Source organism: Hyperolius riggenbachi, chromosome 5 (genome assembly GCF_040937935.1).
Source record: "Hyperolius riggenbachi isolate aHypRig1 chromosome 5, aHypRig1.pri, whole genome shotgun sequence".
In the NCBI taxonomy this organism is placed as follows: Eukaryota; Metazoa; Chordata; class Amphibia; order Anura; family Hyperoliidae; genus Hyperolius; species Hyperolius riggenbachi.
In genome coordinates, this window is record NC_090650.1 from 310739425 (window position 1) to 310754089 (window position 14665).

General features: G+C 38.6%; 1 protein-coding gene across 5 annotated transcripts in view; it reads right to left on the bottom strand.

Annotated features, from left to right (window-relative positions):
- Positions 1-14665, bottom strand: part of PTPRM (protein tyrosine phosphatase receptor type M) — a 995286-nt gene that overhangs the window by 614107 nt on the left and 366514 nt on the right. For all 5 annotated transcript variants that reach the window (XM_068237197.1, XM_068237198.1, XM_068237195.1 and 2 more), the window contains exon 6: positions 887-1061. In XM_068237197.1, coding sequence (XP_068093298.1) covers positions 887-1061 — 175 coding nt within the window. The remainder of the gene's footprint in view (positions 1-886; positions 1062-14665) is intronic.

Here is a 14665-nt window from a genome sequence, read left to right on the forward strand (position 1 = left end):
TAGTAAATTTGGGGCCCCCTTGTTGTCCTTTTATAAGCTGAAATGAAGAGAGGTCAGAGAAAGGGGCAGGTGGGCTCCTTGACACCCACTAGGCCCCAAGCACCTGCTATCTTGCAAGCTTGTTATGCATCTGTAGAGCATCAGGCCCAGAACTGTAACCTGAAGGATCGGTACCGATCTCTGCTGGGTGACATTACTGGTATGTGTGTAACCGGCTTTCACCCGCCTCAGCAACAGAGAGCTTTTTTTATCAGTTCTGTGTTTGCAGAAGGAAGATACAATTTCATCTTTTCGGAAGAGAATTTTAAATACCTGCAAAGATGTGGCTGTATCTCCTGATTAGCTAGTTATTTCCATAGTTCTTAGCAAGCTTGACATCTCTATATTAAGTCATATTATTTAAAAAATATTTTTAGTGGCACAGGATAACATTAAATATTGCACTATACAAATATCTCCAACACTTTTTTTTTGCTGGGCAAACTGGGGACACACAAGAACCCTATGTATAGAACAAATGTAAATGATGTGGGTTTTTTTTCAGAACATTCTTATATTTATGATTGCGGCTGTAACGCTGTTCTGCCTTTTCTTTGTTCCCAATGGAGAATCTGATTTATTTTCTTGTAGATGTAAAAAACAGTATGAGAGAGATGAACTATTGTATTTTTAAAGACAAGGAAAAGTTGAGTATTGTGGAAGTGCTTCATCTCTGCAAAAGATAAAGCAATGTGCCAGATACTCTGAAATTCAATATGACCAGGGAAATTTGCATGGCATTAAATCTGCTCTGTAATGCAGGTTGTATCAAAGTGTATGAATTCAAAAATCTGCAAAATAACTTGTTCATGGACAAAGTACAGGTAAATATTGCCCAGGAAATTACCTTTAACAACCAATTCTGCATAATTTGAAACTGCGACTCCTCCCTCAGTTCGGATCATGCAACGGTAATTGCCGGCATCTCTCTTTGTTGTGTTCAGCACATTAAACTCGGCCATAAATCGACGTTCATTAAGCACTTTTATCGCCTTTAAAGGAGCGTCTCTTCCATTTGCACCCTGGTAAGAGAAAAGAAAAAGGGAAAAAAAACATATTCAATTTTTGCATTTTCCATAACTGTGCACTGAATATTCATTCTTCTCTTCCCTGAAACAGATGTTACTGCTAGAAAGAATAGCTGATTGATTGCTTTGTTGTTATTATGTTTGCCCTGTTTTACAGACATCCAGCTGGTGAGGCATTGAAGAAGAGGGACATATTTATAAAAATTCAAAGGAAAGACACATTTGCTAACTATGGAACTCTCGGTCCAGTGATATAAAAAAACATTTTTTTAAAGCATTACACGCCTCAAATGCACAGCTCTGGGCATGAAATAATTATTGAAAGTATTCAAATGATATTTTTAAGGAAGTTCTACAAAGCAGAGAAATTAAGGTGCTTCCATCATACAGGAGGCCCGATTCAATTGAAAGAGTGTAACGATAGGTGTCAGCAACCAGAGAGAATCTGATTATTGGCGATCTGCAGTATCACCAAGAATACAGATCTATACCTGATTATGGATGATCTGCAGAATCGTCAATAATACAGATATAGTACTAACCTCTAGACACCTGAAGGGTGTAAGTGTTTGGTGTAACAGTAGGAATTGAACCACCGGGGTAGCAGGTGGACCAATAAGTAGAGAAAGACTCTACTGCAGTCAAGGGCTCCAGGAGGGAGAGTCCCCGACTGGTTTTGCAGCAGGGCCCCCCTCTGAGGAGCAGGGGACCCCTGCAGGAGGACTGAGCACCCAAAGGTTGGGTGACAGTCAGAAGGGTCGGGCAGGCCGGGTCGGCAACACACAGGCAGATAAAGTACAGAGACAGGAGACAGATTCGGTAACCAGGGACAGGCAGGGTCGGCAACAGTAGATCAGATGTGCGAAGGTACCGAATCAAAAAACAGAAGAGAAGTCAGGAGAGATACAATTCATAAACAGATATCCAATAATGCCTAGTCTTGAGTGTGAGGTCCGTGGTCTCACACCCAGGGACTGGTCTAAGGAATAACACAGATGATATACAATATTCCTAGTCTGGGGTGTGAGGTCTGTGGTCTCTACACCCTGGAACTGGTCTAAGGAATAACACAGATGAAATACAATATTCCTAGTCTGGGGTGTGAGGTCCATAGTCTCTACACCCTGGAACTGGTCTAAGGAATAACACAGATGATATACAATATTCCTAGTCTGGGGTGTGAGGTCCGTGGTCTCTACACCCTGGAACTGGTCTAAGGAATAACACAGATGATATACAATATTCCTAGTCTGGGGTGTGAGGTCCGTGGTCTCTACACCCTGGAACTGGTCTAAGGAATGACACAGATAATAATACAGTGAACTGGCTAAGTGTGGATTCCCAGGTCCTCCTGGTTCCACCACACTGAAAGATCTGACTAAGGTCTGAGTGCCAACACATAGGTATTCGCAACGCCAGACAACCAGCAACTGAACAGCAAGAGATAAATATAGTAAAGCGCTCCACAGCGCTGCCCAGCTCCCATCAACCAATCACCTGCTGAGCTGGGATCAGCTGACCGTCTCGATCAGCTGACCCTTCTCCTATTGGCATAAAGAGCCTGTCCAGCGTCGCGCGCGTAGCTCTCCATCTGTGTGCACTACTAGACAAACCAGAAGCATGTTGCTGCGGGGAAACCGCCACTTCACTGCCGCCTCACTGCCAGAACGCGCGGCGGTTTCTCCGCAATCCGTCACAAAGAGTTAATAAATAAATATATAAGTAATGATTAAAAAAAAAAAAAAAAGAAACTTGGCTTAGTCAACTCACATTCTACACATTTTACCAACTAACTTAACTCTTCCAATGCAAAACCACATTTAATTTGTGAATTAAACAATCATGATGAACATAAGGATTCAGCTTTTAGATATGCTAGCATGTAAATTCTATTATTATTTTTGGTAGGTTTTTTCAGCAACACACATCACCTATTGATTGCTGCTTGACTAATTCTACAACTGCTATTGGTATAATTTAAAAAATATATATATTTTAAATATGTTTTATAAACATTAAAAAACAAGTCAAACACACAGTGTGCACCACTTCCACTAAGTATAGTAACCCTTGTCTCCTATGTTGGCTCACACTGTCTAAGAAGGCTGAAGCCATGAGTATGGGACTACACTGCCTGAACACTACCAGCTCATATGATTTTTGAAATTAGGGAAACTGTAATAGTAAGACAGAAATCCCCTCATCTCTTTTTGAAAAGCACCCTTTTCCATTGGAAAAAAAAACCAAGAGGCTCATTACCAGCTCCAGTAAGAAGTAAAGGTAATAGTATGTGGGGACTTATGGTGGAATCTGAAATCTTTATATAGTGAAGGGGTCACAGATATCTACTTCCTCCTAGGGGATTGAGTTCAATGGGGCGTTATTTGGTACCTTTCATGAAAATATTAAATGTATAAAACACACTTGAAAAAAAATAGATGAAACAAAAAAAGATTACATTTCTAGGAATAAAAATGTTTTAAGCCGCCTCAATTATTTCAACATTCTGGAGTATTCTGTAATTTTTGACTGAAGACCCTCTGAATCCTGTGCACACCACCCCATGCCACCACAACACTGTACTGAAGTGTTTTCAAATGCTTCTTTGAACTGCCCACACAGGCTCCTCATTGGTCCTTTGAACAGGGTCAATTAAGTCTGGACATAAGCCAGTTCTAGACTTGTCAAAGGCTATATTGCTCACAGATGCACTATATGCATGACATATTTATATTTTTCTGAGCTTGTTTTATGGTCTTCTACAAAAATGCAACTGATTGGCATCTAACACAATGTATGTGAAAGAAAAACCATATAAAATGTAAGATTATCCTTTTTTAAATCTTCCTTTTTAAAAAGCAGAGAAATGTGTCTAGCACTGGTAGAGGTGACTTGCAGAAACTATGAAGCAATGTAACTCGATATATTTTACCAGTCGGTGGGAATACCAGTATTTCACTGCCATTTTTACTGCATGTATTGTTCATTTCCACATCTGAAGTAAAGTAACAAGCACATTGTGACCGTTTAGAATACAGCAGTTATCTAGTTTGGCCAGGCAGCCGACCTGCAGATTGGCGTTAGATCATACATAGGAATGTTGTGATAACCTCAGCACTCTGTCAGTGACACCAGGGAAGAAAAAAGCTGGAATTGCAAAAATGTATGTTTCCATGCTTTGAGTTTAATTGTCCAGTTGCCAACTGGGAATAATCATCTTTTATCAAAGCCGTGCAGAACTCACTGACACAGATGTTTGCTTCATGCTGCTGTGACATTATATATGTATAATTTCTCTGCACAACAATGCAAGAAATGGGTTATGAGTTTGTAAAAGTGTGCATGAAAAAGAGAAATATGTGGGAAGGTACACTCTGCCCCAAAGCGCACTGGCTGTCAGCATTAAAAGCCCCAGTTCATTGAACAATCTTTGTATGCATTCAAGTTCAAGAGAACATGATATATCTCTGTATTATCATTAATTTTTCATAAAATGTTTTGTTTTGCTCTATGTATATATATATATATATATATATATATATATATATATATATATATATATATATATATATATATATATATATATATATATATATAAATATATATATATATGTATATATTACATCTAAATTCTAATGTATCTAAAGCTTAAAATATCTCAAATAACTAGAAATGGGTGGGGGATGTGTAGGAGGTACTAAGTTCGGCTAAGACCAAGGACAAAGGCTGAGCAAGGCAAATTCTAATAGCACCCAGGCTGATAGGTTAATATAAACAGTGTGCAGAAGTAACATGGTAGATAAAATCCCAGTTTCATTGGCCAAATATACTTCTGAAACAGCACTGTGGTTTTCTTCCTCTTCCTTCTACAGTATTAGCTACTATTGGGTGGTCAACCAAGTGTGACCATGTGATACCCAGAGAAGAAAAAATAATAAATGCTCTATGGGAATGCTCTAAATCGGGTTCTACCCAACAGTTAGGGAAACTGTAATGGTTACTCAGTATCTGTAAATGGCAGTGGTCACTCGTTCTCTATAAATAGCAATTGTTAGAAATTCTCTATAAATGACAAAACCATCTCAGTTTCTGCAAATGAAAATTGTCAACCATTTTATGGAAGATGGCAGTGGTCAATTGAGTAATATGACACGGATCAGATTTCTGTAAAAGTGTGGGATTCCCCTACAGTCTGTAGCATACCCCATGGGCTAAACATGACTTTTAAGCCTTCCTTAAAAGTCGCTTTTGCATATATTTAATGTAAAGCAATCTTGAAGCACTCTCAAGTAGTTAAATTAGAGCATACAGAAAAACTATATGATCAAGATCAGGATACCTACAGTCAAAGTTGGATGTCTACATTTTCAGTAGCTGCAGAAACTTAAAGAGATGTAACAAGAAATGAAAGCTGAAGTTCATGGGCACCCATAATGGTAAGTCAAGCTGTCTATCCTATCAATGGACCAATAGGGAAACTTGAAAGGTTAAAAGGAAGGGGCTTTTTATTCCCCATTTGCATATCTTTACATTACAATAATGAGCTTTTTATTTCCCCATTGCATATCTTTATATTAAAATAATGAGCTTTGTACCCCCCCTCCCCCCCCCCCTTCATTGCATAACTTTACATTGCAATATTTTTTTCCCACAGTTTTCACCAAAGTTCACCTCAGAGCATATGAAAAGTGCATAACCAGTTCATATTGCCCAGGTTTATTTCATAGTCAGCTGACAACTCAGGGACATTTTGTGAATAGGGCTTGAATGCATCAGGGATGGAGCCTGGGATTGCACAGCGCAGTGTCTGCACAAGGCTCTGTCCATCACAACAAACAACATAATCACATCTTGACAGGATGCAATTACACTTCTATGGTAGGTTTATATTGGCACATCAGCGCTACTGTGTGGTGGGTTTTATTGGAATAACGCACAGCATGCTGTGAGTTTTCTGGACATTGTACTTGATTAGCATGGTAGTGAAGCATATTTTGAATGTACTGTAGGCTCCACTGAATGTATTTCACTATTAACACACAATGCTACTTTTCATCACTGTTGCAATCATATCACAACGTGTATAGGGTTTGATTCACTAAACCGTAAGAACTCATAGCACGGCCACGCTAGCATTTTCGCCATTCTGCTTGCGTTTTCACTCATTTTCACGCACAATCGTGAAATTAGTGAATTCGCGATTGCATGCAAAATTTCTCGATTGCACATGAAAACACGAAAACGCTAGCGTGGCCATGCTATGAGTTTTTACCGTTTAGTGAGCCAAGCCCATAGTGTGAAAGTAGCCTAAAACTTGTCTTTGTACAGGAAGTTTTATAAGCAGAAGCAACCTATGAAATAATAATAAAAAACAAGTACAAGAGAACTGCTTAAGCCAGCAATAACGTGTTTATTTGATTAAGTTCCTTAAAAAAAAAAAGAACGTTTTCAGAGTGCAAGAAGCAGAAGGTAAAATGAATTAAAAAAAAAAAAAAAAAAAGTCTGAATAGAAACTATAACAAGAACAATGTCTTGATTTGTTCTGGTTGTAAAACTAATGAGGCTATTGTTATGTAAATGAATCATGGTCACCTGAGTGGAACATTTTACAGTGAAATATTAAAAGCTCCACTTCATCTAGAGTTGTTACACTTTAAAATGCAGTTAGCCTCATGAATAAATATTATATATTTTAGCTTCCAGCGTTTTTTAAAAAAGGGCACTAATTATTGACAAAGCAAAGAAATGCTAACAGCAAACTGTTAAGAACAAGTCATTTGCTCTTATTGATCAAAAGGCAATGAAAAAGAAATTGTTCATTTATTGAAAAATAAATCACTGTTTGCAACTTGGAAAAATGTGAAAATCATTGAATAATGTAGAAAATGTTCAGTGCTTTTTAAGACCAGTGTAGTGGATCAAATCAGAGACTGCATCAGATCAGTTACATGTAGATTACCCAAAATACAGGTCAGGTTTCAAGCACTGGTTTCAGGCCAGCTTTGTATATAAGGATTCTCAGTGTGAAGCCTGGAATCCACTAGGAGCGCTTTTTTGAGCGCTTTGTGATTTGAAAAGCTCTTGCTTATGTAATGTTATGGGTGTGATCCCACTTGAGCGATGTGATTTTATAAAAATCCCCCAAAGCATTGCATTAGCAAGAGCTTTTTCAAATCACTAGCACTTAGAAAAGGCTGCTAGTGGGTTTAAGCCTTACGATTAGTGCAGGTAGGCTAAAGACACCCAGCTCTCAGGTTCCATATACAAATGCAGTAATCATGTCTCAGGCCTGGAGCCCACTATAAATTTCATTTTAATTAGCGATTTCATGAGCATTTTCCGGCGATTCTGGTAGCGATTTTAAGAGGTGTAAGCTTTTTGCCAGTGATTGTTATAGCAATTTGCGATTAGCGATTTTAATTCTGATTGGTCCTTTTAATTCATTTTAATTTTTTACAGTTTGCAGTAATTTAAAATTGCACACAAATCGCTATGTGTGTCGATTCAGGAGCGATTTGCCAGCACTTCAATACTTTACATTGAAGTGCAAATGCTCCCAAAATGCTGCATGTCGTGCGATTGCGATTTTGCTAATCGCAATCGCTACTGTAGAATTTGTTACGTTTATTTACATTGGCAGAGCATTTAGGGAAATTGCTAGCAATTTAAAGTGATCCCTAAATGCTTAAAAAAGCGCTCTGGTGGGTTCCATCCCTCACATTTAGCAAATACTCCCACTCCCATTAGACTCGCATACCGACTATTCAACTACGTCCCACATTCATCCCTGCATTGCGAAGTCTTGGCAGGAAAGCACACTAGACTGGGCATTGTTACCTTATACTGCACTGAATTCTCTACATCATCTCTGGAGATCTAATAAGTCCAGCAAAAAGGTGGGAAACTTTGGACAGGCTTACAACAACTGTACTTCAGTCAGAACACAGAGAACACTATTTTTAGGACTGCAAAGAAATTCAGTTACAGCTTAGAACTCATTTACACTCTGAGGGCCTATTTTCACTGTCTCGCATGCAATTTAAATACAGTTCCAGACATATTTTTCGAATGGAAAAATGTGAGCATTAATGCATTTTATGCACATTTGAATGCACATTTTTGCATCCGATTTTTAATCTCCATAGCAACATGACCTCACTGTGTCTACACAGGAAACAGAAAAAATAGCATGTTAGATGGTAAAAGGATGTAAAAATTTGCATAGAAAACACAGCAATCCTCATTCACATGCAGGACCATTGACTTTTATTAAACAAGATTCGCATGTGGGCCAGTGTGAGGTGTGGAAATATGCAGCATGCAGTCCATATTTTTTCTGCATCCTAATGCATTTGGAAAAACACAATCAATGGAGTATTGAACTGCATTGCTTTCAGTGTTAATGCCAGAATTTGCATTGCTATTTTGCACTCAGTGGAAATAAGCCCTAAGGACCATATTTACTAAGGTGCTATAGTAAATATGCAGTGTGAAGAGAGCAACAACAATTTAACCACTACTTACGTTGACTATGTAGCAAATAATATGCAAGCAGCACTATCTGTGCTACAGAAGACTGCTAGGGTAACCCCTGCTATGCATGATCTAGGTCAGTGATCTGCAAACTTGGCTCTACAGCTGTTAAGGGACTACAAGTCCCAAAATGCATTTGCCTTTATGAATTATAACAGTGGCTGTCAGACTCCCGCAATGCATTGTGGGACTTGTAGTTCCTTATGAGATGGAAAGCCAAGTTTTCAGATCACTGATCTAGGTAATGTGGGTTGCGCCAGCTGTGCAACATGCGCTGTGTAGTCTGCCTAGGGAATGGTATATTTGCTGTGTGCTCCCAGTGCACGGCAACTTTGCTGACATTTAGTATATATATATATATATATATATATATATATATATATATATATATATATATATATATATATATATATATATATATATATATATAAAAGTATGATCCAAATGTAAGTACATTTGTGAGAGGAAAGAGAGGAAATGGGAATATATGAAAGAGAGAAACAAGTAGTGAATATTTAAGCAAACTGCAACGTTTATCACATTACTAGTCCAGTCCAATAACAAACCCCTCCTTAGCACAGAATGGGGTAGAGGAGATGGGATGATTGGATGCCAGAGGGCCTCTTGAGAAGAAGAAGCTGAGCTTTGCATAACAGCTCCCTGGATTCTGAGCTCCTGATGGGGCCATGAGAAGATCTAGTCACATGCAGCTGTTCACATATAATGCTGCCTACTGTCTAATATATTTAAACCAATGACTAAAAGATGGCACAATGAAATTTAACATTAAAATCAATTCATACAAGAGCTTTTTTAGTTGGCACTGTAAAGAAAACAAATAACCAATCCTCAAAAGTAGCTTGTTAAGTTTATGATTTGCAAAGTGTAAATCATTCATTGTATTGTAAACTGCCGCTTAAAAAGTATGTCAGTTAAAATAAATACACTAAAGAGGATTGGTAAGAAATAACTCGCACATCTTTACTGCAGTGCTGATAACTGCCTTCATTCTTTTTTTATTGTGTATTGTATTATAATACAGTTACAAGTATAGTTGCAATATGATGTAGTGCATATTTAATAAAAGGGTTAATTCCAGTGTGAAGGTTAGAGTATTGCTTTGCTACGAGTGTCTTGCACATGTATTGGATCCTTGTGTCTCTGGTGAATGTTTTATAGAGCCGCTAAAAAAGCACTTCAACATAACTCCTACCAACTGAACCTTATGTCCTTAGAGAAATTAGCGAAACAGTGAGGTACACTACTAAATACAATAATATACAACTAGCAACTCAGTGCTTGCTGGGCTAAGCTGTTACTGTACCTCTGTGTGATTAATGTATAATCTTACATTCTTTCTGGGCTACCTAGTATCCCAATCTCCCCCTCTTTTATGCCCAACACTAGCCACAACTCTTATTACTGCACACTGCCAATGCCCTACACCAATACTGGACTGCCAGGATGGACTAGAGGCAGGGTAGGATAGGCAACTGTACTGAATGATAGTTCAGAATAGGGACTGTACTGATTGACAGGAAAGACTGGGGACTGGGATGACTAATATGTCAAGTTGGTGACTGGACTGACTGACTGACTTACTGACAGACTGACTGGCTGTGAAAAGATATTTACAAAAATGTGAAAGGTGTACTTACTTTTGATAGGTCACTAATTTCATGGACTTTGTATGTTCTCCAAATGCCTGTGTGGTTTACATTCACATCCCACAAACATATAGATGAGTTAACTTGCTTCCACTCTAAACTGGCCTTAGATTATGATGGACATATAACTATATCAGGGATTAGATGGTGAGCCCTTCTGGCGGACAGTTAATGGTATAACTATATACTCTGTAAAGCACTTTTGGATGATGCCAGCACTACATCAATAAATATAATAATGAAAATAGACATGCATGTACATATTCACAATGTTCGGACAAATTATTTCCTATGAGAAGTTCTGTTTGCAAAATAAGGCTTATGTCTTCAAGCATTTCCTATATTTCATCTTCTGAATGGCTATAATCCTCAGAGTAAATCCTCAGGTTACGACTGCTAACCGGCTTTTACTTGTACATCAGCAACTTGAGAATTTGAAGGCTTAGTATTTGCAATTTTGAAAATGGCAAGCTAAACTAGGAGGAGGCATTTGGCCAAGATATTTAATTATTGTGCATTTCAATGATACAAATGTATTCAACCAAATTACTTGTAAGAACGAATGACATCATTAAACATTTCAATGGCATGTTGTAGGCAATCATTTAAGAAGCGGACATCTTCAGAGCCAGTTAGTGCAGAGTAATAGAAAAGTGAATAGTTCCTTAATCTTCCCAGGTAGACAGTAACAAGACTATTGACCCAGACTTCCCTTAAACCAGCAGCCACAAAGCTGATGACTGCTGCAGTGTCCAAAAGGCTGAGTTACTTATTAAAAATGCTGGTTCTGAAGTCTCAGTTTCTCTGAATTATGAGTCTGATTACTGCTGCAACTATTGCTGAAGCTGCATAATTAGTATTTTTTATAGCAAATTGCTACTCATGTGTTAGGATTTTAGGACTTAGCACATTGCACAGACCTAGCTGTAAGTCTGATTTGCATGAGAATAACCTCATTCTGGTACAGCCTGCACAAATTAAGATAATGTAATGGTTTAAAGCTACAGGATAACTTGCACAGCATAATTTACTTAACCCTGTGAGAGGGGTGAGTCAGCTGGCAGTTGTGTCGCTGATGTACAGAAGCAAATACTATGAATTAAAACATAGAATATATATATATCACACTGGTGAAGCAAATAGAGGGAGTCTCTGGACAGCATTGCTTCGAGTGAGCCTTAAAGGAATACAAAGAGAGATGACATGTGACATGATGAGATAGACATACTGTATGTATGTACAGTGCAAATCTACAAATTACTATGCTGTGTTCCTTTTTTTTCTTTCTCTGCCTGAAAGAGTTAACCATCAGGTATGCAAGTGGCAGTTTCTCTCCAGTCGGGAACTGGTCGGACTATAGTGCAACCCACACTGATAAGGAATTACAGTCATAAAACACTTTCCTGGCAGAAAATGGCTTCTGAAAGCAGGAAAGAGAAAAAAAGGTCAATAGCCCATATATTTTAGCTCTGGCATACTTCAATGAATGTATCATTGAGCAGAGACAATGAAAGAGTAAAATCTTGAAAAGTAGATTTAAATATAAAATAAAATGTGTGATTACTTAACAATTGTGTATCTCATTAGTTTATTTTCCCCTTGACATTCCTTAAGACATAGGGTCTCACACACTAATTGCTGTAATGGAAAACCATCTGTTTTTCCATTACAATTTAAAGTAAACTTTAGAGTGTTTGCATCAATACTGCTACTTTGAGCTGTGTTCTGCCTGACCAGTTATCGCAGTAAATTAGTACATTCGTTTACATCCCCAGTGGCCAATCAGAGGCTCGTGTACCTTTGAATGGCTTTCACAGGCATAAAATGGCATTGATTATCTGATTGGCGATGCCTGGCGGCTGCAGAGACTCTATTAATTGCCACTGTCATGTATCACTTTAAGGTCTAAGAGAATTCTTTGTGACTAGTTAAAGAGTTCATTTCCACTAGGTACCATTCACAGTTTTCCCCTGTGGAGGGGGGCCTATGACATTTTTGCTTGGAGGCCCAGGGAGTTGTTGCTATGCTCCTGAATGTGGCAAGCAAAATCCGAAAACAGCAGATGAAAGATTACATTTTCCTACACCACTGCATTACAATAGAAAACATTGTTAATTAGGACTTGTAGTTCACAAGATGTAGGTGTTTGGAAATTGTAAGGACTGCTAACACAAAATTATAGAGACTCGAGAGCTTTGAAGTCTGTATGGATGGGTATACATGCAAGCAGAGTTACAGTGTTTTGTTTTTTTTCCATTGGAAAAGTACAATTCCACCATTCATTTGAAAAGGGCGCCTGAAAAAAAGGATGCTTGATATAGCCGAGATTATTTTTGGCTATAAAAGGGTGCTGGATGTAGCCGAGATGTTTATTCAGTGATAAAAGGGTGCTGGATGTAGCTGAGATGTTTTTTCTGCTTTAAAAGGGTGCTTGATATAGCCAAGATTTTTTTTCGGTGATAAAAGGGTGCTGGATATAACTGAGATTTTTTTCGGCAATAAAAGGGTGCTGGATGTAGCCGAGATTTTTTTTTGGGCGATAAAAGGGTGCTGGATATAGCCGAGAATTTTTTTGGGCAATAAAAGGGTGCTGGATATAGCCGAGATGTTTTTTCTGCTATAAAAGGGTGCTGGATATAGCTGAGATGTTTTTTCTGCTATAAAAGGGTGCTGGATATAGCCGAGATGTTTTTTCTGCTATAAAGGGGTGCTGGATATAGCCGAGATGTTTTTTCTGCTATAAAAAGGTGCTGGATATAGCAGAGATTTTTTTTCTTTCAACAAATATGCTTTTGAAAACTTGCAGTGCTCACTTTTTTATTTATATGGGATTAAGTGTTGCAATATTTTATTTTACTTCAAAACAGTGGTCAGCTGACTAGCTTTTCTAAACCAGAGCATAATACAGTTGGAATAGGAGTTTCTAGCAAAGTGCAAGATTTTCCTCTCCTCTCTTTCAGAGCATACAGTGAAAAATGGTGCGGGAAAAAAATGGCAAATGGAGCCGCCGACAAGTCATTAAAAACGCTATTTATCATTTTGATGTGGAATACATCAAAATGATAAATAGCGTTTTAATGATTTATTGTAATTTCACATTTTATTTAAATGCTGGGCCAGTGGACACAATGTAGCTGCTGGGAGAGTCTGATTTTGATGGGACATGGTGGTAGATGAGCCCAGACAGGCAGCATTCCCACAGCACACATCGTCCCATCACTCACCGCTGCCGCACAGCACTGGGCTTCGGCTTCAGGGGAAACAAATGGGAGGAGTGCAGGTTCAATACTGCAGAGAGCTGGGGAAGCCATGCCTGGAGAAGTGCAGCGGAACTGCACAGAAGAGGAAAAGTAGCATGCTGGAGGTCCAGTACACCAGGGCTCTGGAGGAAAACACCTTCCCAGCGCCTGCTGCCAACCAGACCAGAGGAGCATCCAGCGGGGTATAAACGCAGCACACAGCGCTGTGGAGGAGGCAGTCTGCAGGTAGGAGCACAGTCCATGCCTACAGCGCCTAGAGCAGGAGAAATAGAAAATTACTGGTACACCATTGAAAGCACTGTAAATGTAATTTACCGTTATAATTTCCCCCCTGCACTTAAATAGAGGCTGTGCGCCAGAATGTTGCACTTCAAAACAGTAAATTATGTTTACCGTGCTTTTCAATGGTGGGCCAGATGTCCTCCTCCAGCTTGCAGTCTCACTCTACCTCTATGTGTTTGTTGGGTGAATATGAGGAGTCAAAAGCAAGCTTAGCCTCTCTTCACTAGGAAGCTGTGTACACAAAATCAGACATAAGTAAACCAGAATGCTCAAGCAGCTCGGGGTGACTCAAAACCACAAGGAAAAAATAGGGGACCAAAAGAGACCTGAAAAGCTCTCCCACTTAGAAAGCAATGCTTAGTGTGGTTCGCCTTCTTAAAACAGAAGTTATTTGTGATAATTCAGATTTAAGTGTATTACTGTGGTACCCACAATGCACCAATGCTGAATATACAAATGATCTCTTTATGCCCCTTTATGCCCCTGTCTGCATGTTTGGATGATATAGCGCTGTAAAATATAAAGCTATAGGCTTGCCTTACACCAGCAGTTCTGGGTGAAAGCCTGGCTTCAGGTGCATAAATAGATAATTTGCATATTCAGTAGTGGTGCATTGTGGGTAAAAACAGTAACCCAAATCTGAATTATCGCATATACCTTCTGTTTTAAAGTGGACCCAAATTAAAAATACAACATTTCAGGAATAAAATCTATTTTCTAAATTATAATAATAAATAGCAGCCTTTTTTCAGCTGCATGATGACAAATATAAAATATTTTACATTTATTGGAGTAACTCCTCCCTTCCTTTCATATTGCCGGGACAGAATCTGTCAAAATGCTGGAGTAGGTGGTG